At 36.9% G+C, this 27,265-nt stretch overlaps 1 protein-coding gene across 1 annotated transcript in view; it reads left to right on the forward strand.

The window, feature by feature from the left end:
- The window catches only part of CNTN5 (contactin 5), a 1,623,595-nt gene that overhangs the window by 1,430,284 nt on the left and 166,046 nt on the right, over nucleotides 1–27,265 (forward strand). Inside the window, 1 exon segment of the mRNA XM_043997073.1 lies at nucleotides 24,747–24,874. Within this exon segment, the coding sequence (XP_043853008.1) occupies nucleotides 24,747–24,874 (128 nt within the window).

The raw sequence follows: 27,265 nt of genomic DNA on the forward strand, positions 1-27,265 counted from the left end.
ATATATACATACATATTTGACAATACTTTCACTTTATTTCCTCATACATATTCAATGCTTTACACTTAAAATTAATTCTGATGGTCTCATATTAGTCTAAATTAATGAGGTCTTAAAGTATCTGTGCTGTGCTGTTTATTAAGTTTTGATAACCAGCCCTGGTTTACCACCATAATTTTCTTAAATTGCTAAAACATCATCTGTATTGGGCAACCATTTAATACATTGCCTGTCTCAACTGGTTAATTTCATGTCTTCTATCCAGACACTAAAATTAGCTTCCTTATCATCGTTCAACAACAACACTTCCTGTTAGGTTGTTAATTCTCCACCCAGTCACAAACCACAAAGTTAGGTAAAATGAATGTGAATTTAAAGGTTCAAACATTCAATTCAATATGTTGTCTACTAGTATGGAACAAATGTGTTTTTTCACTCATAATATTGATCATAATAAGGAGTATAATACATGCTCCTTTATAACTGCTGTTTTCTAGTTGTTAAGTGATATTTCACCTTTCATCTGAAAAGAAAGATAGATGGTATTTTTTCTGCATTGCAAGTCAGAGAATCAGCTAATTCAGTTCTTTCTAGAATACTAAATGAGGTCATTCTCACTGGAGCCAGCCACAGTAGTTGTTCATTATACCTTTTATATCTCTTATATTCCTGGAAAATTCCTATAGCGGGCCAATCAACAAGGCACCATTTCCTTGTAGAACAGCTAACTGAGTAGCATCTTTCTAGTTAAACTGTTCTAGGCCATATTGCTTTTCATAGGTTAAAAATAAAAAACAACAAACCATACACTTTTGGTATAGTAAGACCTAGAGTTTATTAAAATTAAAACAAAGTAAGACAATCAAAATCTGCTTAGATTACCAAACAGCAGGGCTAATAGTAAAAGGAGATTATAAAGACATAGAAGCGTAATTATAGATTATGAATTTTACCATTTTGAAAATTGCTTACTGCTGCCATAGTTATCTGATTATAAGGTTTGCAATTTAAATGAATTGTTTTTATATTACTGCAATGAATGTGTCTGAAAATATTTTCTGGGAAAACAATGTCTTTGATCACCAAGATTAAGTAACTCTTTTTGTATAGCACTGAGAACAACAACATGACCAATTGAGATGCTGAAAAATCTTTTCTGATACTGGTAGCAATGGTGATTGTGACCAAATGGAAAAGGAGATGATAAAAATAGCAGAGTAAGATATCCACCCATCTTCATAGTTCATATATGTATTTTATATTTCTGTATTTTACCAAATATTTAAATACTTGAACTATAAAATGTGAATGTTGTCATCTATATTGAAGTATGATTACCCTAAGGGTATAGATATCTTTTTTCTATATCTACCCATGAATTCTCATACCCCCTAACTAGTTCAAACCCTGTAGCTCAACTAATATTTATTCAGTTCAATCCAACAGACACTTAAGAAATGACTACTATGGAGGCAACTAGGTGGCCACAGTGGATAAGCACTGGCCAGGATTCAGGAGAACCTGAGTTCAAATCCGGCCTCAGACACTTGACACTAGCTGTGTGGCCTTAGGTAAGTCACTTAACCCTCATTGCCCCGCAAAAAGAAAGAGAGACAGAGAGAGAGAGAGAGAGAGAGAGAGAGAGAGAGAGAGACAAGAGAAAGAGAAAGAGAAAGAAAGAAATGACTACTTTGTGTTGAGCATTGTGAGGACAAAGGCAAAACACAACACGCTTTACTCTCAAGGTTTACATTCTATGTAGAAGCAGTTAATGGCCAAAGTAGATATAGTGTTAGACCTGGGGTCAGAAAAACCTGAGGTCAAAACTAGCCTCAGATTCCTTCTAGTTGTGTGACCCTGGCGCAGGTTGCTTAACCTCTGGCTGCCTCGGTTTTGTAAAATGGGAAGTTTGTTGTGAGGATCAAATGAGTATTTGTAAAGTGCTTTGTATGGTGTAATGATTGGAATGATGCCACCTGCTGGAGAGCTACTGTAGGAAAGCTCCTCCATGAGGAGAAGGCATCTGAGGGCAAACCATGTGACCAGAGTCCAGACCAGAGTCCAGTTTTCCTGATGACATCTTACCACTCCAAGAAGACAAGATCTCAGACTTTAAATGAACAGTTTTGTTTTGTTGTTTTTCTTTTTCCCTTCTGTTATATACCCCATTTGTAACATGTATTCTCTGCAGAGGCCCTCCCTCTGCAGGCCAGTGTCAAAGCACCAGTTCAAGAGGGACCACCCCTCTGGACAAAATTTCCCCTTTCTCCCTTTTCTATATTGTTATTAACATATTGTTTGTTAGCATAGGGTATTATATTCTGTTATTTTTGACTGTTTCGTCAAGAAAACACTACAGTATTCCTTGAAGAAACAAAAGGGGGCTGTAATGATTGGAATGATGCCACCTGCTGGAGAGCTACTGTAGGAAATCTTCGCCATGAGGAGAAGGCGTCTGAGGGCAAGCCGTGTGGTCAGTTCCTTGGCGTCAGGAAGTGACGTTTACTCATGGGTACTGTCTATCAAAGCTACCAGCCAATCAAGTTGAGGAGCCTCCCATTTCTGGGAGGAGGACAAAAAGTAGGAAGCGGACGCTAGTGGAGGAGTTCTTCCTCTTTTTGTTCCTGACCTCACTATGGCAGGTCGGTTGATGGGGTCTCTTAGAAATAGTTAGATTTTTACCTTTCTCTCTGATCATTAGATCCTAATGCTCTTTAATAAATACTTAAATACTCTTGCTAAAGCTTATAATTTATTTGTGACCACTCATTAGATTTTAGATAGCATAGCTAGAATTTTAGCCCCTTACAATGGTATCTGCCCATAGTAGGTGCTTAATAAGTGCTTATTCCCTTCTCCTTCCCATCTTCCCTTCATTTCTTTATCTTGAATTCCATTTTTTCAAAATATTTTGGTCCACCATCCCTGTGCCCACCTGGTCCTGGATTTAACTAGTAGTATTATTTGGATGGGGAATAGAATCTGCTTCCACAAAGGTTCATAAGCCTTTCCCAGAAACAATGCAAGCCAACACAAATACACACTACATAGAAACACCACACATCCTCATTCCAATCCCCACTCCCAGGATCTGCCCTTTTCTTCCATCAAGATGTTTTACCTGACTCTTGCTCTCTAGCCTATCAGTATAATCAGTTCTTCAGCATCTGTTTGTGGGTCACTTTAGAGATAGTATCAGGGGGGTTCTAGTTCTTCTGACTTTATCATTTAGTTACTTTACAGTCTCAGATTTTGGATGGGCATGATGCTCCCTTGTAGTAGCTATTGCCTCCTTACTTCCATAGCTTAACTGCCCTACCATGTCTCTAATGTTGCTAATGGCAGCATCACAGCATTGCCTGGTCACCATACTGGTTGGACTGCTATGTCCAGATTTTAGAAGGGACATAGACAAGCAGTGTTGCATCATGGAAAGAATATTGAACTTGAAATCAGAAGACAGGTTTGACTTCTAACACTGTTACATGATTTACTCCATCTAGTTTCAACTCCACAGAACAAGATACCAGCCCCACATGAGGTTAAACTCATCACCACTAATCTCATCACCACACTGCTTAATCAATCCTCTATTGCAACCTTGGCCTTCAGCCTCTTCTCCCCTCTTGTTGGAGGGCTGATTGGTAGACTACCCAACTCCTACCAATATCTTCCTTTAAAGGGGACTCACTCCCCTCTGCATCTGTTGCTCTGCCTTCTTTCAACTCTATAGAGCAATAACCCAGATATTTATGCCATTGTGGCTCCCCACAGCCCACAGATTTCCTACCTCTTTTTGTGTGTTGTCTCCCCTTTTAGATTGTAAGCTCCTCGAAGACAGGGACTAGCTTTCTTTTCATTAAGTGTGTCCCTAGAATTTAGCACAGTGCCTGAACATAGTAGATGCTTAGTAAATTATTGGATTAGATTAAGGGATTGAATTGTTACCTATGAGACATCAAGCCAAATCACTTCTCCTTTCCAGGTCTCAATTTCATCATCTGTCAGTAGAATAAACTTCTGAGCTTCCTTGCAAATCTAACTCTTTTCAGTTACACAAAAATACAGTACATTAAGAGGACAAGATGATGAGGGTTCTGGAAACTGTCAGATGAAGTACAAGTTTTAGGAAAGTCATAATGATTTTATTTATTTATTATATTTTATTTCAGTGTCTAAAAGGGAGAGGTGAAGTGGAAAAGCTCTAGAAGGAATATCCTTGGAGTAGAACAATCACTGGAAGAGGAGTCAGAAACTGGGGTTTAAGTCCAGTTTCATCAGTTGCTTGCTGTGTGATTTTGAGTAAATTATTTCACTTGTCTGATTCTTAGTTTCCAAGTTTATAAAATGCCTTGCCTACCTTACATCTCAGTATAGGTTACATGAGATAACATGTGAATGTTGTTGTTCAGTCATTGTTCAGTCAAATCCAACTCTTCATGGCCCCATTTGGAGTTTTCTTGTCAAAGATACTGGAGGAGCTTTCCATTTTCTTCTCCAGCTCATTTTACAGATGAGGAACGGTGGCAAACAAGGTTAAGTGACTTGCCCAGAATCATACAGCTAGCAAGTGTCTGAGGCCAGATTTGAACTCAGGAAGATGAATCTTCCTGACTTTAAGCCCTGCACTCTCTCCACTGTGATACCTTTATTGATTTATAACACTGACCCTTAAATCTCTACCATGTCTCAATTTCCTCAAAAAATTAACAGGCACAGAAAATACCTGTTAGCAACAGCTTAAGGGGTCAAGCTCTATATCATGTGTCATACAAAATCAAAAGTAGCAATTTGTGATTTCACTAATTCATTAATCTCACTATAAAATAAATATATCTAAATGAAAAGGACAAATAAATGGCAGTGCTATTTTCAGGATCCCACCCAAAAAGATTTAAGACATTTTATGTCAAAGTGTCAGTCATGGTTAATATTCTAACATTGGTGATGGAGAACATGGAACCAAGTAGAGAATCTGTTTCCATATGACTAGACATTATTACAATGCTTATAATAATAATGCTTTAGCTGGATGATTGCTGCCCCTAGGATAAGAAATTTTCCATGTAAACATCTAATTAACAGTTTTAAATTTACAAGAATCTCATTCCAGTGAAATTAAGGTTCTTTGGGCTTCAGGATAATATGGAAATAATTTTGCTACTCATTTTGTATTACTCAAGGTTAATGTTAGTCCTTCTAACTGCGTTTGTCCTCCAAACGGATTAGGTAGTTTTGTACATGGTCTATCAGTCATTAACCCTTGATAATTATTCCCAGAATCTGTGTTTGCTTTTGTAGTTAGCCATTCTTATCCCAAGGGTCTTTTTAGTGGAAGTTGTTAATGAAACTGAGATGTAGAGGAACAAAAGATCTCAGTTGTGGCCTGTCATCCCAAGGACTGTATAAGCCTCTCTTCCAGTCTGGTTAGTAAACTAGGATAAAGAAGGAAACCAGGAAGTAAAGGAAACAAGCATCCATGAACCATTTACTCTGTACCAGACACTGTGCTGAGCCCTGAAGATACAAATACAAGCAAAAACTAAAGACTAGTACTGCCCTCAAGGAATTTATATTTTTTTTTTGTAGGGCAATGAGGGTTAAGTGACTTGCCCAGGGTCACACAGCTAGTAAGTGTTAAGTGTCTGAGTTTAGGTTTGAACTCAGGTCCTCCTGAATCCAGGGCTGGTGCTTTATCCACTGTACCACCTAGCTGCCCCCAGGAATTTATATTTTAATGGAAGAAGGCAATACACAAAAAGGAACTGAAAAGGCAAGAATGGTAATTTAGAAAGGAGAGTGGTCCCTTGTGTGAGGGATGGTTTTTGAAAGTCAGGAACAGGACCAGAAGGAGAATAAAGGAAGGACGTCCTCGTCCCTTTCACAAAAATGGAGGCTCCAAAAAGAACTTATCAGTGGGAGGACTCGGTGGACCTTGAGGGTGAGCTGGCTGTGGAATGGGTAGGTTGTTCCGATGCAAGGAAGCCCTAAATTGGAGAATGAGAACAAAAATAAGCAGGCAAAACCAAACTTTTCATTATTTGTACTTGGAAATGAGGGCCCATCATCCCAACTGTGCAGAACCGTATCAGCCTTGGAGAAGGTTCACAAAATATAGATAAATCTTCATGTCTTTGGGGAGCCTGTATTCTCTTAGATATCGTTCCCTCTGTGCCTGTGTGTATGTTTCCTTTTTTTATTGAATACTTCACTAATGGGGTTTTGCATGCAGTTTTACATTTCAGCTGCCTGAGATCTTGGGTGGGAAGGATGCCAAAAGAAATTGGCAGAAATGAATTTGTATTAGAAGATCAGGCAAAATTATGTACCTTGGTAGTCCCTTATAGGTAATTAGCTCTCCTTTAGAATGGATCTGAGTCTGAGGTCAGGCAACCTTGCTGGAAATACATTTGGTTGTTCAGTTTAGGTTCCATTCAGAGCTGTTTATTTTTTTCTTTCTGAATCATTGAAAAGCCTCTAGAATTTCTATGTCTGAAGAAACTGTATATATCATTGCAACTAAACCAAACCAAGAATGAATGAAAGTTGGGTGAATTAAGTGTGTATTATAGTATAAAGCAGACAGACAGGAACAGAAAGAGAAGATAGGAACAGACAGGCAGACAAAGACAGAGTCAGACAGACAGACTGTGCTAAGTAACAGGAATATAATTAGCACCAACAAACAAGGTAGTCCTTACCATCTAACCCTACCTCTTCATTTTGCAGTGGAGGGAACTGAAGTCAAGGAATTGTATGTGACTTGCTCAAGGTCATACAGGTAGCATGTGTCAAAAATTTTAAAATCTAGAGCCCAGGTGCAGCTAGGTGGTGCAGTGGATAAAGCACCAGCCCTGGAGTCAGGAGTACCTGAGTTTAAATCCGGCCTCAGATACTTGACACTTATTAGCTGTGTGACCCGGGGCAAGTCACTTAACCCCAATTGCCTCACCGGAAAACAAACAAACAAACAAAAAAAAAAAACCTAGAACCCAAGATTCCTGATTCCCTGTCCAAAATGCATCCACCACACTACCACTTGAGGTACTTTAACTTCTACCTTTGTTTAACTGGATATTATTTCTCAATTTATAAAAGTTCAGAAGAATTATATGTCCTCTCTAAAAGCCTAAATAAAGTAGCCTACCAAATTATCATGCACTACTGAAATTGAATCAAAAGAAAGCAGTGTTAAATTAATAATGAGATAATTAGTACTTGATCTTCCTTTCAGATGTTTTTTGAGGATGAAGTATATCATATATACTATTATGTGCTAGTTTTTCTTTGAAATCAGGCCCATAAATTTTCATTGTTTTGATAAGCCTCATTTTTGTTACAATAATTGATAAGGTCATTGAAGAGAAATATTCGTATTCTATGTCAAATTAGTGTCTAAAGTAATGACAGACATGATTGATTCCTTTGGATGAGAGTTATCCTTTCATTTTTTTTAAATGGAAAAATACGTATTGAAGCCAAGAAAAAATCTATGGCACTTGAACAGCAATTAAAATTAACATGAAGTGACCCAGTGCCACCATTACCACCAAAATAACAACAAAAAAAGCTTTTGAAAACATACAAAATTACTACCATTTTTAACGATGTGCATTCAAATGGGGTCACTCTAATCAGTGGGTATTTGGTTCTTCCCTTCAGAAGAACCTTGATTGGGTTTATGAAATAAGAATATGATTTAATTATACAGATGGTTTTTAACTAGTTTTAACTAGTCTATTTGACATAGATACTGTTATCTTTACAAATGTATTAGGTAGAGCTGAATAACACTGGTTCTCAAGTCAAAGGATCTGAGTCCAATCCCATATTTGGCAATTATGATCCATCTGGCTTTGGTAATTCACTTGCTTCCTGGGGCCTTCCTTTCTTTATCTACAAAATGATGGATTTGAATATAGATGGCCTCGTACATTTTCTTCCACCTTTGAATCTATGGTTCATGATTGCTATGAAATCCTCCATTACCTCCACTAATCTCTCAAGGACTCAATTATGTAAGTTCTATGTCTTCCCAAGTAAAGTGAAAAGAGAGAGGAGCAACTACCCAGATAAGGTGATTAGTATAGAGAGATGAAACAATTCTCACCAAAAGTGAAGTGATGGAGCAGAGAGATATAGTCAAAATATCTGCTAATGGCATCTGTGCGACACTCATCTAGCAAGTTTCTTCTCTCTTGTTCTGTTTCTTCATTTAGAAAAATGAGAGCATTGATCTAGATCATCAAAAAAAGTGTCTTCTAGCTATAAATCCAGCTGCCTGCTCCTTCTCTATCTCCTTTGCTGAACCCTCCTCAAGATCACACCTTACTATAGGAGTGCCACCGGCTTCTGTCCTGGGTCCTCTTCTCTTCCTCCCTGCTACTTCACTTGGTGATCTCATTAGCTCCCACCAGTTACCATCTCCACACTAATGAGTTTCTATTCTACCCAGTTTCTCTCCTGACCTCCAAAACAGTCTTTCAGACAACTTGATTTAGATGTCCAGTAGGTATCTTAAACTCAAAATGTCCAAAACAGAATTCATCACCCCTACACACACACACACACACACACACACACACACACACACACACACACACACACACACACACACACACACACACACACACACCTTCCTTGTAACTATAGAGGTCAACACCATCCTCCCAGTCCCTCAGACTCACAGACTAGGAGTCATCCTGTATTCCTCACTATCTCTCATTCTCCATATCCAAGCTGTCAGTTTAACCTTTGCAACATTTCTCCAATATCCCCCCCTCTTCTCCTCTGACACTGCCATTACTCCAGGGCAGGCCTTCATCACCTCTTGCCTAGATTATTACAATAATCTACCTGTGGGTCTGCCTACCTCAAGTCTCCCCCATCTCAAGCCATTCTTTATTCTACCACTAAAGTGATTTTCCTAAAACAGAGGTCTGATCATATCACCCCTCTCCCCACCTCAATAATCTGCAATGGCTCCCTACTGCCTTGAGGAACAAATCCAAAATGCTTGTGTTTGGCTTCTGAGGCCCTTCATCACTTGGCTCCCTTCTACCTTCTACCTTTCCACTTTTCCCAGCTATAGCCTCTTCAATTCAGTGACACTGAGCTCTTGGTCATCTCTCAGCTCCAGGCCTTTTGTCTGGCTCTTTAACAAGCCTGGAACATTCTTCTTCCTCCACTCTACTAACCTCCCTAGATTCCTTAAAGTCCCAATTAAAATTCCACTTTCTACATGAAACCTTTGTTAATCCCTCTTAATTACAATGATTTCCCTCTTTTATTTTCTATTTATTCTGTATATGCCTTGCTTTGTAGGTTTTTGTTTACTTGACACCCCCAAGCTCTTTGAAGGAAGGAACTATCTTTTGCCTCTCTTTGCATCCCGTCATTAGCACTCTGCCTGGTACATAGTAGGCATTTAATATTTTTTTTTTAGTTTAATATAATTGTTTTTTAGGCTGAATTGTATTTTAAACTATCCTTTTTATTCAGTAGGAATTATTGGGGTCTGAAATATCCAGCTAATTTGCTTAAATTTACTCCATCAATATAAAGTCAGTCAGTGAAACAGATGAATATTTTGTATTCCTTGACAGATATACTGAAAATGTGCTTGCCTATTCAAATTGAAATACAACATGAATGAGATAATTATTGGCATGATCGAGTCCGAGAAATATATATATATCATATATATATTATATATATATCTATATATATTTTAGTGAGGCAATTGGGGTTAAGTGACTTGCCCAGGGTCACACAGCTAGTAAGAGTTAAGTGTCTGAGGCCGGATTTGAACTCAGGTACTCCTGACTCCAGGGCCGGTGCTCTATCCACTGTGCAACCTAGCTGCCCCCTGAGGAATATTTTAACAGAAATACTCAGATAGTACAGGTAAAATGAAGCTAATTGCCTCAATTTCCCCAAAAGTTTGCATTTTGAGATACCATATTAGTGCTAACCCTGGCTCAAACCCCTGCTCTTCCCTTGAAACTTCTTGCCACTACAGCAACCAACAGTGAGCTTTCCCTCTCTGAATTCCCAAAACAGCTGTCAATCTATAAGATGCAATTTATCACTTGTTTATATAAAGTCTTATTTGTCCTCTGGTTGTTTCACATGGAAACCAAGTATAAACTTAAGGACCTCAGATGATTTCGTTTCATGTGTGTACTTCTCAATCTTAGCACATCAAATATTATTGTTTTACAGCTGAAGGATGCCATTAGTTTAATCTTGTCCAATTCCAACATATCTGTAAATGACTAAACTGTAAGCGTTGGAAAGGTTTAGTCTATGTGCCAGAAACTAGATCAATGTCAGAGGCTACATTTAAGGTCAATGATCTCTTTCAGTCCACCTCCTTATTCTTAATATCAGGTACTTAATAAGTGCTATTTATTTGCAATTCTAGAAGACAGCTAGGTGGCTTAGTGAATAGAGTGCTGGTCCTGAAATCAGAAAGACCTGAGTTCAAATCTAGTCTCAAATATTTACCAGCTGTGTAACCCTGGGCAGGTCACTGAACCCTCTTTGCCTCCTGTTTTCCTCATCTGTAAAAATAAGACTGGAGAAGGAAATGGTAAACCAATCTAGTATGTTTGCCAAGAAAACTCAAATGAGGTCAACCAAAGAGTGAGACACAACTGAAAAAACTGAACAATGACAATATAGTATACTGACAGAAAAAAGGAGAAAAACTTAGATGTTTTTAAGAAAAAAAGAAGTTTCACATTTTTATTCATTCTTTTGTTTTAGAGCCTACATTGAAAAAGCACTGGGAAGTTCTATGTCCAAAATGTGAAATGATGCCACAGATCAGATCATTACAAGGAGCCGCAGGGCAAATGAGCCAATACCACCTCAATTAAATATGTGACTGAAAAGTTTGCAAACTGGAATGTACCGAAATCCACAGTATCTTCTACTTTTAGAATAATATTAGTAGAAAAGGTTAGATTCTCGGTATACCAACCATGGGAACTGCTTGCTTAGTTTTTTTTAAGTGTAAGATTTTAATTTCTCTTTGTTGGTGAAATCAATTTCTCGTTAGCACTAAGCTAAATGCTTCTAAAGGAAAAATGAAAATAAAGGTATTTGGTACAGGTCTTTGCAGTTGGCTGACACCTATAGTAAAAAACTAATAAAGAAACTGGAATATATCTTAAGTAGACAGGTTTAATTTTTAGGAGGAGAGAGAGTTTTCCATAGTGTGGTTCAAGAGAGCAGCCAGGACTTCCAACTGTAATTCAGGATTGTTGGACAATTTTCCCAGTACTTTTTTTGTTTAATAGTGAATCCTTACTCTAGTCCTTACACTAGTAGCCAATGTCTTTGGGTTTATCAAACTCCAGGCTTGTAGGTTCATTTGCTTCTATATCTTCTATGCCAAATATGTTCCACTGACCAACCCCTCTGTTTCTTAGACAAAACCAAATCATGTTGATGATTACTGCTTTGTAGTGGAGCTTAAGGTCTGGAACTCCTAGGCCTCCTTCATTCTCACTTTTTTCATTATTTCCCTTAAAATTCTTGACCTTTTGTTCCTCCATATGAATTTTGTGATTATTATTTTTCTAATTCTATAAAATAATCCTTTGGTAGTTTCATTAGTATGCCATTGAATAAAGAAATTAACTTAAGTGTTATCATGATTATTTATTATATTGGCTTAGCCTAACCATGAGCAAATAATATTTCCAAATAAAAATTTGATTTTTAAAAATTCAAGATTGTCACTACTAGATGCTTTTGTCTCTGTGAAGGTAATGCAGACTTATATGTTCTGCATCGAAAGTAAGCTTTCAGATCAGTTACACAATGAATCTAATTTTTTAGTTTTTATTTTTGAAAAATTCCATGTCTTAACTACATAGTAAGGTCCTGTACTATGAGGAATGGAGGAGACCCAGGGTCCTCAAAGTATTGATTAGGCAAGAAATCACAAACTCTGGCAAGCCCTATCCAATGGGAAAGGTTTTGAATATGGGAATGGAAATGGACTGTGATCCATGGACTGGCCAAACTAGGAGTAGAGCAGCTCATGACCACATTTTCCACCAGGTAATACATTTCTGTGGACAATTTACAAAGACATAGAATGGCTTTAATGTGAGTTACAGAATCACAGAATTTCCAAGTTTGAAGGGACATCAGAAGGCCATCCCAGAGCTTAAAAAAAAAAAAAAAGGAATCCTATCCACAACATACCCATAAAGAGTAATCTTCTAACCTTTGTGAAAGACCTCAAATGAGGGGAAACCCCCTTCTTCACCAAGGTGCCCATCTGACTTTTGTGTAGCTCTAATCCCATAGGATCCCAATGGAATATGTGAGGATAGTTTTCATGTCCTCCAGGCCAAACAACCACAATTCCTTCAAATGATTATCGTAAGTATGGACTAAAGACGCTTCATCATTCTAGTTGTCTATGTAGTCTCTAGGTTATCATTATTCTTCCTAAGCTGTGATCCACAGAGCTTAAAACAATATTTCTGAAGTGGTTTAATAGAGGCAACAATGCCTCCTTTTTCCTAGAAGCTAGGCAACCAAATGGCACAAGAAAGCTAGGCCTAGAGAAAGGAGTTCAAATCCAGCTTCAAATACTTACTCTGTGACTTTGAGCAAGACACCTAAACCTCTGTCTGCCCCAGTTTCCTCAACTGTAAAATGGGGATAATAATAGCACCCACCTCTCGGGATTGTTGTGAGGATCAAATAAGAAAATATTTGTTTAAAAAATAAATCGGGGTGGCAGCTAGGTGGTACAGTGGATAAAGCACTAGCCCTGGATTCAGGAGGACCTGAGTTCAAATCCGGCCTTAGACCCTTACTAGCTGTGTGACTCTGGGCAAGTCACTTAACCCGCATTGCCTTGCAAAAAAGAAAGAAAGAAAGAAAGAAAGAAAGAAAGAAAGAAAGAAAGAAAGAAAGAAAGAAAGAAAGAAAGAAAGAAAGAAAGAAAGAAAGAAAGAAAGAAAGAAAGAAAGAAAGAAAGAAAGAAAGAAAGAAGGAAAGAAGGAAGGAAAGAAAGAAATCAGTACAGTGCTTGGTACAGAGTTGGCAATTAATAAATGCTTATTTCTTTCCTTACTCCTTCTGCCCATCTTGATTTAGCCCCAGATTTATTTTTTTATCCACATGACTCTGCAAACTCATATTATTATAATCTACTATAGTTCCCCAATATTTTAAGTGATACTTTCCCTGTATTATACTTATAAAACTGATGGGTTTTATACCTATGTATTCAATGTTAACTATATTCCTATTAAATTTCATTTTATTGAACTCAGCCCAAAGTTCTTACCTACCATGATCTTTGTGGATCCTGATTAAGGCCTTCAGTGCATTATCTATGCCACCTAGTTTTGTAAACTTGATAAGTAAGCCTTCTATATCTTTATCCAAGTCAATCATAAACATATGAAGTACACGAGGGCCAAGCCCAAGGTCCCCATTAAGCTTCACTGAGATCTCTATACATGTTGATATCAACTACCATTCTTTGTATCTGGCCATTCAAGGAGTACCTACATGGACAAAATCATGGCTCCTTAAATGTTGTTGTTTGTCCTTTGTTCTTGAAGAGGACCATAACAGATGTCATGACTTGCAGTGACTTGGATTTAAGTGAGGGAGGGCTGTACAAAATCACCATTCTCACTCTCTCCTCCAAAGCCATCTGGGTCCAGTGGCAAGATATATTTTCAGGACTACTGAAAATGGCCCCCTTGTAGTAGGAGGCCTTATCATTTTAAGTTATGGCCTTTCAGTTTCCCTCAGGCAACACCCATTCAGTGATAGGTAAGAAGGGAGGCAATGAAAGGCCTCTTTTACCTAGTCAAAAAAATAAATAAATAAAAGAGGTGGCACAGTAGATAAAGCCTTGGATTCAGGAGGACCTGAGTTCAAATCTCACCTCAGCACTTGACACTTACTAGCTGTGTGACCCTAGGCAAGACACTTTTACCCCAATTACCTCGACAAAAACAAAACAACAACAACAACAAATATTTATTTATTTGTTTGTTTGTTTCTTTGTTTATAAGGGGGAGGAGGGAGGAGAAAGACCCTAAGGGTTTCTGACATAAAGAGATACAACTGCTATTTAGGCCCACCCAGAGCCATCAAGAATCCAAACAATGGCAAAATGAGGCTGAGGTTGGGACCTATTGTTGGCCAATCAATGAGGGCCAAAGTTATGTAGGTTTAAGGAATGGTCTTTAGACATCTTACAGGTAGATCCCAAGAAATATTGTGATAAAGAATTAGATTGCAATTGTCATCCAATTACCAATTTTCCCAAAACTGTCCTTAGACTGGGAGGGCTTTAGATGTTTAGAGGGTTGTCATGTAAAAACAGGAGCAGTTGTTTTGCATTGTTTGTGAGGGAAAAACTAAGACAAAAGGTAGAATTTCCTACAGAAGCTACTGAAAATGAAACTTCTAATCATTTAGAGCTTTAAGGGGTCTTTAAGGAATCCCATAAACAGTAGGTAACTGTCACTGGGTTGTTTAAGCAAAGACTGGCTGACTGTGGCACATGGAGCACTACACCATGAATTAAGATATGGATTTGAGTTCCAGTATTGCTATTACCCGCTTGATATTTAGCAAGTCATTTAACCTCTCTAGGCCTCAGTTTCTTTAGTAGTAGACCAAGGAATCAGGGATCTCAAACTCACCACAAATTGACTTTGGGCTATTAGCGACCTCACAAATCAGGTTATATGGGGTTTTCTCCCTATTTTCAAGTAAAAATATAATTAAATCTTGCATGGTGAGACTTGTAAAGGAACACAGATATATAGTAGTTAAAACAAGCATTTAATCTTACCTTGAGACCACTGAATTAGAAGTACTCTGAGGCATCTTCCAGTATTATAATTTCATGATCTCTTAGGTATATTTATGTTTTCTAAAATTATTATGGCTAAAAATATACTTTATAAATTGATTGATTACTATTTATATATTAATGGCTATTACAGCAATTTTGGCAGTAAGCATTTATTATTAATTAATATTATATATCAGTAAAGTATTGACTGCATGTCTCCCTAACTTATCATAGTCTCAGGCCTTCATAACTACATAGTCCTAAGAGGAAGAGCACACACGAAGAGAAAGCATTCTGAGCCAAGGGAGCAGGTAAAAAAGAATGACCCTGGCATGGCCAAGGGTTTTATCCTCTTTTGATAGAGGAAGATATTATACATTGATTAAAGCTAATTGTTTAGCATCATTCAATTCCATTGGTTGACATGACTTGAGGATGGTCTAAATTAAAAATGAACTCAAGAAAGTATGCAAAAGAAGGGCAAATTCCAGTATCTAGGTGTGATTCTTCACTTGGTTACACAAAATAGTCTGTCTCTATTTCTTTTTTATTTATTTCTTTTTTTTTTTTTTTTTAGTGAGGCAATTGGGGTTAAGTGACTTGCCCAGAGTCACACAGCTAGTAAGTGTTAAGTGTCTGAGGCCGGATTTGAACTCAGGTACTCCTGACTCCAGGGCCGGTGCTTTATCCACTGTGCCACCTAGTTGCCCCTGTCTCTATTTCTTTTGTTCCCTTGGGCTTGTCCCAGACAGAAGCTGAACTTTCTGGAGTTGCGCAGAGAAAGGACTGAAACTGATCTTTGGGTCCCCATTATTAGTAATTATTTTCTCACATATTAGAATCATCAGATTATAGGAATTATATAGATCAACATCTCATTTCTCTGGGGTCCAGAGAAGTCAAGTCACTCAGTTGGCTAAAATGGCAAAGATAGTAAAAGCGAGCAAATGAGCACCCAAATCCAGAATGTGACAACTACAGAAGAAGCATGGTAAAGTCAGTCAATAAACATTTACTAAGTGCCTACTGTGTACTGGGAACTGGAATAGGTACTGTGAAGTGATGAAATGGAAACAGTACAAAAATTGGGTAAGAGGATTTGAGCTGTTAATACACTTGATAAGTAATACAGCCAGGGATTCAAAGCAGGTCTTGACTCAGACTCTCATGCTCTTTCATAGTGGTGTAGGAAAAAGAGACCTGGACTTGGAGTTAGGACTTAGTGTCAGACCACCTCTGACACCAACTTACTGTATCACTCTGGACAAGTCAGTAAACCTCTCTGTGCCTCCATCTCCTCATTTATAAAATGGGAATATTACCTGTCATACCTATCTCACAGTGTGACATCCAGGATGCAAGAACAGGTCTGTGACCTCAAGTTCAGAACTCTACCCACTCTTCCATGCTGTAAAGAATTAATTGTTATTTGAGGTTTTTATGACCCCATCTTTTGGCTAGAATTTGAAAGAAAAACCTCGGTTTACCCTGGCCTGGGGCTCCGCAAACTGCACGGTGCTCCACCCACTGGTTGTAGCCTTTGCCATGGTATAGGCACCTCATGTCATCACCACTTGCTGACGCCTACATGGGTCTGGCAAAATTATAATGATTGGAAGCCAAATGAGGGCAGTCATGTGACTGTCAGAACGGCCAGCCAATTGGCTGGGGACTGTGTGGGGGTGTTGGGAGAAGGGAGTTTTGTTTCTTTCTTTTTTTTTTTTTTCCAGCATTCTGGCTGGAAGCTGGAAGGCGCTGGAAGAGGCTGTGGTGTATTCTCAGCTGATTCCTGGGCAGTGGTGTTTTTCAGGTTGTATAATTTCCCTTTCCCCATTTTATTTTCTTTCCTTGATCCTACTGATCCTGCTTGTGTGTGTGTGTGTGTGTGTGTGTGTGTGTTTAAGTTCATTCTTTTAAAATAAATCGTGTTCTGTTTTGAGGAAGGCTGTCGGTCTCCTTTCTTGCCCCAATATTGTGGAGAGCCGCTTAACTAACACTCCCCACTTAAAAATTGGTCCCCACAATGCTCTACAGCAAGGCAGGGCTAGAGAAGATAGAGTATTAGTCTTGGAGATAGGAAAATTCACATCACACCTCAGACCCTTACCAGCTGTGTGTGTGTGTGTGTGATCCAGGACAAGTCCTTCAATCTCCCTGGACCTCAGTTTCCATGAGATCTTTGACTATTTTAACCTATTTTTGTGCCCCCAGCATTTATCACAGTTCCTAGTAGGAGGCTTTTAACAAATGCTCATTAACTGACTGACAATGATGAGGATGGACTTCTAAAATTGTTTCTAGCCCTAAACCTATGATTCTCTAATCACATAGTCGACATCTTTCTCCATATTTTCCAACAAAATAGAAATCTTTGTCTAATATCCTGAAATCCAATCACCCAGAACACATGCCATTTTCTTAATCTGCCAGTATTGTAACCTGAACCAAATAATAATAATAATAACATTAATATAGCAAAACCTATTTTTCATGAGATCATGGTTCTCAGTAATCTCTTTTCTAAGTATTCACAGATTATCTTTTTAATCATATACCCTAACTGTTGGGCCAGAAATCCAAGTCCCAGTTTAAGATACCATCTTTTTTCCAGTTTTCACTTACCAAATCTGTCTATTCCTCTTAAAGAGCTGCTACTTTCTATTGGCAATGATGATGGAACCACCAACCCCTGAAGCTATTGGTTATGTGCCCCAAGCTATACATTCCCTAGCAATGCTTAGCTGGTTTCTACAAGTGACATAATTTTTCTTGACATTAATTTGAAGAAGTTGGTAGCAGTTGCTAAAGTTAAAATTATTCTTAAGCTCTCTGATATGTCCTAGACACATATCTCAGGAAGACAGAAAGTCTCCAGAGGCAGTATATAAGGGGACACATAAACATAACAAAAAGTCATCAACCAGTGTGACATTGCTTATTTCTCTAAGTAGCTATGACAACAGTTATTATGGATGCCCAAAATACATTGACAGTTGACTTGGACGTTACTGAGAAAATTCATGTGTGAATGAGGCTTTTGTTGTTGTTGTTTGAATTGTCCAAGAGTAATTGTTTTTTCTATGAAAACACTTTTTAATAAAACTGATAATATTATCTAATTCAATAACATATTAAATAAGTGTTGAATTATCATTTTCTGTCAAGATGTTAAAAAGTTTGATAATAAGTTGAATGATATTCACCTTTTTTATGTCCCTGATAAGAATTTTTAATTTCTGAAATGGGTGATAGGTTTTCAGTTAGCAGGCACTACCATTTGACAGATTAAAAAATATTGCCATATTCAACATTCTTGATCACACAGGTAGGTTGGTAGCCTAAAGTATTGAGTTGTTCATAAACTATCTTTAAAAGAACAATACAATGTGTTGCTTCCTGTCAGTGGGAAAGAACTTGTCTTAAATCAAGATGTGAAATGCTGTCAGTTTCTAAAACTCAGTTATTTCTCCAAAGTTGGTGAACTTTTAAACCTGCCTTCTAAAAGTTGTCACTTACCAGATGCATGTTTATTAATCAGGAAATTGCTATTACCTTAAGAAATTCTGGTAATATTGTGAATGTCCCACAATCTTTGGGGCTCTCATAGTCGAGACGTGTTTAAGCTGAGATCCAAGGACTTAAAAAACATATGTACTAATATGTACCTATTGATATTAATATGTATATAACTATTTTGACATTAATATATAATTATATTTAAATATACCATTGATTTATTTTATAATATATGCATTTATCTTTTATACTTAAAACATTGTTATACAATCTTATGTATTTAAAAATCTCATGGGTTTTTTTTTAATTTTGTTTTGTTTTGTTTTGAGAGGCAATGAGGGTTAAGTGACTTGCCCCGGGTTACACAGCTAGTGTCAAGTTGTTTAGTCTGGATTTGAACTCAAGTCCTCCTGAATCCAGGACTAGTGCTTTATCCAATGTGCCACCTAGCTCTCCCAAATTGCCAAGTTTTTAAATTGGTTATTTTGTAACCTATATATTTTATGTATTTAAAAACATTATGAGAAGGGATCCATAAGCTTCAACAGACTGCAAATGAGATCCATGACATAAAAAAACCTTAAGCATCCTTGTAAAAGAGCAATTATTATGCTTAAGTATAAAATATGTACTCAAATGCATCTCTTTTTATATATAACCTATTGTATCTATATAGGAATCTCAAAATACTCAAATCTCCGAGTTAAAAGGAACCTTGGGGTGGCAGCTAGTTGACAATGGATAAAGCACTGACCCTGGATTCAGGAGGACCTGAGTTCAAATCTGGGCTCAGATACTTGACATTTACTAACTGTGTGACACTGGGCAAGTCACTTAACCCTCATTGCCCTGAGGGTAAAAAAGAACATTGGAAGCTACCTAATCTAATACATACCTGAAAAAGCAGGACCCTCTATAACAGTGATGACAAAGTCAAATAGAAACAAATCACTGCAGCTACATATTGACTTAGAAAACCACAAGTTAACATTATCTGTGTTATATTGTATTTTACGTTGTTTATATAAATATAATTTCCCAATTATATTTAATATGGTTCAACCTCAAAAATTTTGAGCTGCTATGACAGGTGACACCTCTACTCTATAGCATTCTCAATAAGTGGTCATTCTCCTGAGAAGACCATTATAATTAGTTTAACTTTTTACTAATCCAAAATCTGCTTCTTTGAATTCCTCACTCATTGCTTTTATTTTGACATGCTATGACCAAGTGAATGAATCTAAACTTCTACATGGAAGCCCTTTAAATTATTGATAGTGGCTATTATCTCCTTCCTAAATTTTCTGTCCTTCTGGATAAACATCCCCAGTTTATGAGCTGGTGCTTGTATGGCCTATTCTGTAGTCCTCTTAGTATCCTAATTGCCATTCTCTGGACATTTTCTAGTTTATTGGTGTCCTTCCAAAAGTGTAGCACTGAAAACTGAATACAAATGAACAGTCATTGAATGAGGTTGAATGGTTATGTACTGTTCTTCAAGGATAAACTGTAAAATATCTCCATTTTGACACCATTTTCTCTAAATTACCCAGGGTAGGTTGTCATAGAGACAATATTATAATGCACCAAAATGTGACTTCTGTGCTCAGAAATTTGAGGTGGATAGCAGGCATGTTATACTTCTAAGATACACAAATGTTAAATGTCTCTACCATGGCAGAATTATTGCCACTACTCTATTTGAATTGAGAGAGAGTAAGCTGTCTTCCTCATTAACTATCCTACAGACCTCTATGTACATGTGATATGGCGTGGCTAAAAAATTAGTATATTTAGTGAACATTTTTTCAAAAAAAATTAATACGGCACATTATTACAGGGTACAAATACAAACATATTAAATGATCGAAATAAAATAAAACATGGTCAAGAAACTAAAGTTGGGGGATCATAAGATTAAAACAGTATAGTACCTTATGACATTATATTATTTCTTTTTTTTTTTTTAATTTTTTTTTTTTTAGTGAGGCAATTGGGGTTAAGTGACTTGCCCAGGGTCACACAGCTAGTAAGTGTTAAGTGTCTGAGGTCAGATTTGAACTCAGGTACTCCTGAATCCAGGGCCGGTGCTCTATCCACTGTGCCACCTAGCTGCCCCCATTATTTCTTATTAAAAATTAACTGTCTTTGGGTTGTCAAGAAAGACATTAGTAATCATCTGAAATGCTTAGAAATGATTTTCAATGAATATTTTCACCACATTTCTAATAAGTTGATTTGGATTGACAACCCTCTGGATAATGACTTGACAACAGATAAAAAGATAATTTAATTGACATGTCAACAGATTTTTGGACTACAAACATGATTCATAAGTAGCAGCCTTACAAATTGTTGGTTAAAAAAAAAAGTGAATTTCTGTGTTCAGCATAGGAGTTGATAAAACTTTCCTATCATTTTTACCAAGTATTTGTGTGAACAGGCATTTTCACTTTATTCTTGATTTAAATCAAAACACGGAAATAAACTTGATTTTAGACTGTATTTGTATAGTGTTAAATCATATTGCAAACTGTTGTTCAAATAAAAATACCTGACATCAAAATTAAGTTTTTATATGACTATCACATTATGTTAAACATATTATAAGTTTCAATGTATTTTATGAAAATGTTATTTATATTAACCACAATTTATAAAATAAAAAATTTAACATGAAGTTATGCAAGTTATAAAAGGTATTGCTGAATTAGTTCTTTTATAAAACATCCCACATAAAATATTCATTATTATTTTATATTAGTTTTCTAATTTTATATTTAGTTTTTATAATTATAGGTAAATGAAATTTTGTATTATAATTATATTGTATAAATTTTAATTTGGAGTTTTTGGAGGTAAAAATTATCATTGTAGTTATTGTAAGCATTTAATGAATAAATATAAAAGAATATTATGAGTAGTATATAAAATTACCCTGGGGATTCACAACACATTTTTTGTTATTGAAAAGGGGTTCATAGAATAAAAATGTTGGGAACCACTGGCTTAATATAATGAATAAATGCCTCACTAGCGGAGGCAGGAAATGTCAGGTTTCCCCCTCACTGAGCAAAATTTTAATTTCCATTTGTTGATGATGTGGTATAAAAGATTCTTATGAATGAATTGAATAAAAGAATGAATCAAAATGCATCTAGCAAGTGACTAAAATGGACCAAGTGTTGTGTTAAGCACCTGAGGTGAAAATACAAAAGCCCAGGTGGTAGCTATCCTCTAGCTTACATTCTAAAAGGGAGAGACAACATATACAGGTGAGGGATGGCCAGGGAAACACTCTTTTGTCCCGAAGTGATAGGGAGAGGAAATAGAGTCATAAAGGTGGAGGTTGGCACATCCCTTCCTGGAATATCAGCTGAGTTCATTTGATCATGATTCCAGAAAGAGGTTTGGGGGGTAGGGGAGTGGAATGAAGAAAATATTGTGAAAGTGGTTTAAAAGGTACACATGGGGCAGAAAGGCAGAGAATGAAGTGAATCATGGTCGGGGTTTTTTCTGAAATATTGGTCTAGGAACAACTAGGTAGTCAGAACAATTGGTATGGATTAAAAAAAAAGGCCTCTGAAGTTTAACAGCTCTGAGATTCTCTGATTCTGTGAAATACCTTATTAAATTTTAACGTTCGTATTCTTAGATCAGAGAATATCACAGGAGAGCATTTTTGAACCATTCCATAGTTTGATCATGGTATGATTTGGAGATTATCCCTTGAGAACCAAATACAGGATAATTTCTCAAACAACCCATTGGCATTGGGGAGGGTCAGTGGTTCAGTGGGCAAGTGAATGATAAATCGGAAAGGAGAAGCTGGAAGGAAGAGAATATGAGAGAGGAGAAGAGGGAGGGAGAATGAGCTGTTCTCAACAGAGATGATAAGAAAATCTACCTGTGTTCCAGGGCACTAGAACACAGCCACTGAAAGACAGGAGTTGTCACTGTTGTTTTTGGAAAGCTAGAATTCATCCAATTAAAAGTTGGCAACAGTGGATCAAGCATTAGAGCCAGAGGCAGGAAGACCTAAATTGTAACCCAGCTTCACAACATACTAGCTGTGTGACCCCCTGCAGGTTACTTAACATCTCTGGGCCCCTCTGGTTGTGAGGATATAATGAGGTAACACACATAAGTCACTTTGCGTACCTTAAAGAGCTACATAAATGCTGGCTATTATAATTGTTAACTATTGCATTAAAGGAATATGGATTAACATATACATACATTTGCATCAGTAGCCATTTTGAATGTTATTGTGAATCAAATTATGGATTGGGTTGACAACATGGAAGTCACAAAGTACCTAATCTGCTTTACATAGAGCACTGATAAATAGTGAACTGGCAAAAATAAATATTATTTTTAAAATGATTATAAACCTAAAAGTAAACATCAATACAAAAAAACTGAACTTGCTTTGCATCTATTTACATTTAAATAAATGAATTTCAGTGTTGAAAGTGTCATAATTTTTCAGTCTACCTCCAAGGTGCCATAGAGATTCTTCAGTTATCCATCCATCCTCATTCACTTTTTCTATTATATGGTCATAATTCATATGTACTATGAACTTCTGATAGGTTTTTTTGGCTTATGTTTTTATAATGTCCGTTTTATATTTATTTATATTCCTCATAGAAGTTGATCATAATCACATGATGATATTTCATTACGTTAATTTCTAATACTTTAGCTATTCCCCTATTGTTGGATAAACATTATTTTCCTACATTCTACTCAGGGATGCCTCTAGAATGTGCAACATTAGCATCAGCTTTGGAGAAAGACATTTTTTACTAGTTATTGTGAAGGAGAGAAAACAATAAAAAAAAAAAAACAGGACTGCAACTTTACCTCAGAAATAGGCCCTGATCATCAAAGGGGGATGATAGTGTCCTGCATGCTCCTTATTAGGAGCATTCCCTGGGAATCCTTAGAGAAGAATGACTGCCAAGACCCTGGCTACTCTATGGAATAATTGCCATTTATAATTTATTTTTTGAGTCCCACAACAACCCTGTGAAGTAACTCCTAGAGTTACTATTACTCTTGTTTTATAAAAGAAGAAACTGGGGCTCAAAGATGTTAATTGATTTGCCCATGATTCCTAGCTAGTAACTGGTGAAGGCAGGAGTGTCTTCCTGACTTTTAGTTCTAGAACTCTAGCCATTGTACCATATTGCCTCTTTTCAGGAAACTACAGTCCTACTGTTAGTATGGGGCTTTCAGATCAATATCTAGCATCAAAGAAGGGGAAATAGCTGCTGTCAGAGTCAGCCTGGCCTAGTGATTAGAGCACCACATTGGCAGTCAGGAAGACTTGGGTTCAAGTCCTGTGCCTAACACTTCCTTTGCTGAGTGACCCTAGGGTAATCCCTCATCTTGAACCTCTCTGAAACTCAATTTTTATGTCTTTAAAATGTTAAAAAAAATAATAATAATAGCACCTACCTCATATACAACCTAAAGTTGTTTTGAGGTTCAAATGAGGTAATATATTCCAAATGCTTGACCAACTTTAAAGTCTTATGGAAATGTCACTTTATAATTTGTTAAAGATTTAGCCAAGCACAAGAGTTGAAACCCCATATATAATCTATTTGCACTCAATCATACCTGCAGGGCCAATCAGTGGCTGTACCTTCCCAAAGGCCAATAAAGATGATGATCCCAATTTTAAATTTTAGAAATCTTTAATAATGCATTAATTTTTCACTTTCATCTGGGACTTCATGTCATCTTTTAACAAACATCTTGAGAAAGTCCAAATTTGAACTCCGAAGATTAAATTTTTAAGGGGGAAAAATCGCCGAGTGAGCAACCAAACTCGCAGATCTCATTTTCATCCCTTTGCTGCACAGTTTGCACTGCAGAGCAACTGCCATAAATCATCGTTGGGCTGTATACAATTAATTTTATGTTCTCTGTCTGTCCTCCTCTACTTTTTACCTCGGTATCTTTTTATATTTGATTTCTAAGGTCACTTGCAGTTTGAGGGGAAATAGCTGTGCTTAATATTAAAATATCACTGGGTGCTATTATAGTAGTAGCAAGTTTTAATAACCAAATGGAGGGTCACCTTTTCCCCACAAGTTTTCAAATTAACTGTCACTAAGTGTCAAAAGAAAAAATAGCCCATTGCTCTATAGCCTCTTTGAATATAAGAAGATATCATCTGGTTTCGTTGTAGAACTACCTTGAAGGATACAATGTTTCTCCCACCATCACTTGCTCCAACAGGGATTCTTTGTCTTATTTATCATCACCACAGAAGTGATTTCAGATGTCATCAGAGTTTCCTACAACTCAATCAATTTGAAGTAATACAAGGAAAAATCCCTTTTCTGATCATTTTCAGAATAGCTATTCTTCCAGATGGGAGCCTCCGGGTCCTAAATGCTTCTAAATCAGATGAGGGAAAGTATATTTGCCAAGGGGAAAATGTCTTCGGTTCAGCTGAAATCCTTGCTTCTGTGTTTGTAAAAGGTAAGAGAACCCAACAGTTCTACTGGCATGCTTGCAAGTTTCATATATTCTTCCCTCTCTATCAGAAAGCCTTTTGCTTATAAACAAGAGGATATGTATATTGTGTGTGCGCACCCAAATAAAATTAGGGACATCAGAACAAATGCAGCCAAATGTCATCTTTCCATTGTTGAGGGAGCCTGAAGCACTACTTCTGGAGTCATGGGAACTGGGTTCAAATTTCACTTCTCATATTTCCTACAAGTGTGACCTCAGATAAGTCACCTTCTCTATGCCTCAATTTTTTCATCTATAAAATGAAAGGGTTGAACTAGAAGGTGTAAGAGTTCCCTTCCAGCTCCAAAAGGAGTCTGCTACTGAAGTACTGATTGCTTTTTCAATAAAAAGTTCAAAAGCAAGAGACAACTTTTTTAAATTTTGCAAGATGCAGAAATATAAAATATCAACATTGAACACACCACATTTTTATGATAACCATTTGAATTTGGGCTAGGACAAGGCATGGTGAACAGTAAATTATCTCAAAAGGGCAGAGTATAGGAGAATAGACATGGACTATCAGTGCAACTGATTCAAATCAATTAGCTGTTCCTCAACATTATTACCTGTAAAATGGTGATAATACATTAATAATTAATGAAGTTAGAAATACTTGACAGTTGTTGTAATCATCAAAGGACCTAGGTTCAAATCCTGACTCTGGCACTTACTAGTGGATAATCTTGGGCAACATTATTTAACCTCTCTAGGCCTCAGATTTATCATTTGTAAAAGAGTGAGAGCTGTAATAGACTGTATCTAAGGTCCTTTCAGCTCTCTTGATTTATGACCCTATGATTTCATTATCTATCAAAATCACTTTGTACACATTCTAAAGAGCTTTATAATTGTGACATATCATCATCATAATACAGTCCTGGCACATTGTAGGTGCTTAATCAATATTTAGTGATTGATCATCGATCAAAAGTCATTTATTAAATGCCTATTTGTATGCCAGACATTGTGCCAGACTTTTCCTGTAGCTTATTTTTGAAACAATGACTGTGATGCTGTTCATAACATCTCTTCTTCCCAGGCATAATCAAAAGGAGAAGTAGATGTCATATATGTACTCTAATATAATGAATGTGTCACAGTTTAAAACTGTAACAATTGGATTGACGCCACCTGCTGGAGACTTACTGTAGAAGAGTTCCGCCCATGAAGCGAAGGTCTTTGAGGGCAAGACCAGGAGTCTTTTCTTTGGCATCAGGAAGTGACGCTGGGTAGTGGGAGGAAGAAGAAAGAGACTAGCGCTCTGTCTGGCTCTTTCCTTGGGACTCTGGTGGAGAGCGGAGCTAGAAATGTGCTCTCCCTTTAATAGATAGGAATCTAGGCCTTTCTCTCTCTTTACCAAATTCTTAGTCTCCTTAATAAATGCTTAAAAGTCTAACTCTTGCTAAAGCTTATAATTTATTGGTGACCACTCATTAGATATTTTAGACAAACTAGCTAGAATTTTAGCCCTTAACAAAACCAACAGAAGCAAATACTTTAAACAGGGAATATCATTTAGAAACATCCACCACAACAAAATTAGAAATATGATATAATCCTTTTATGAACATATTTCAGTGGATAAATAGACAAAATTACTGAAGTAGTTTACCATTTCCTTCTCAGGCTTATTTTTTGGATAAGGAAACTAAGGCAAACAGGTTTAAGTGACTTGCCCAGAGTCACACAGCTAGTAAGTGTATGAGGCCAGATTTGAACTCAGGAAGATGAGTCTTCCTGACTCTAGGACTGGTGCTCTATTCACTGCAGCACCTAGCTAGCCTAAAACAGTAAAGAGACCAACATCCATTTGGAATATATTCAATGACAGAGATTGAAAAAATGTTTTCTTCTTAATCCCTAGTTAACCAGAATCTTTATTTATTTACAGTATTATATTATACCTGTATTATGATCAAATTAAGTTTGTGTGTTCTACCTTCTCTGAAGATATTAGTTTCCTGATTGTGCAATGCAGGATATTTAATTTCTTGAGATTTAATATGTAAAATAAGTTCTGTCTTATGGTTGTTCTTTGCTCACAATGGCTCCTTTGAAGTAATCCAAATATGAAAGATTTTAATCTTTCTGATGCTTTGACCCAATGAATATCCCTAAGGGGAATTCTCTGTGGATTTACATGGGCATCATAGTATCATAATACTGTCTAATCCCTCATTTTACTCATGAGGAAACTGAATCAGAGTGAGGTTAAGTGACTTGTCCAAGGTTACACAGATGCAGGCTTTGAACCTAGGTCCTCTGATTACGAAGCCATCACAAGCCTCCCAAGGTGGGTGATATGCTACAAGACCAGCAAAGATAGGGTTTTTTTCTGCCTAGTGACTCCAC

The sequence above is a fragment of the Dromiciops gliroides genome, chromosome 3 (genome assembly GCF_019393635.1).
Source record: "Dromiciops gliroides isolate mDroGli1 chromosome 3, mDroGli1.pri, whole genome shotgun sequence".
Lineage (NCBI taxonomy): Eukaryota > Metazoa > Chordata > Mammalia > Microbiotheria > Microbiotheriidae > Dromiciops > Dromiciops gliroides.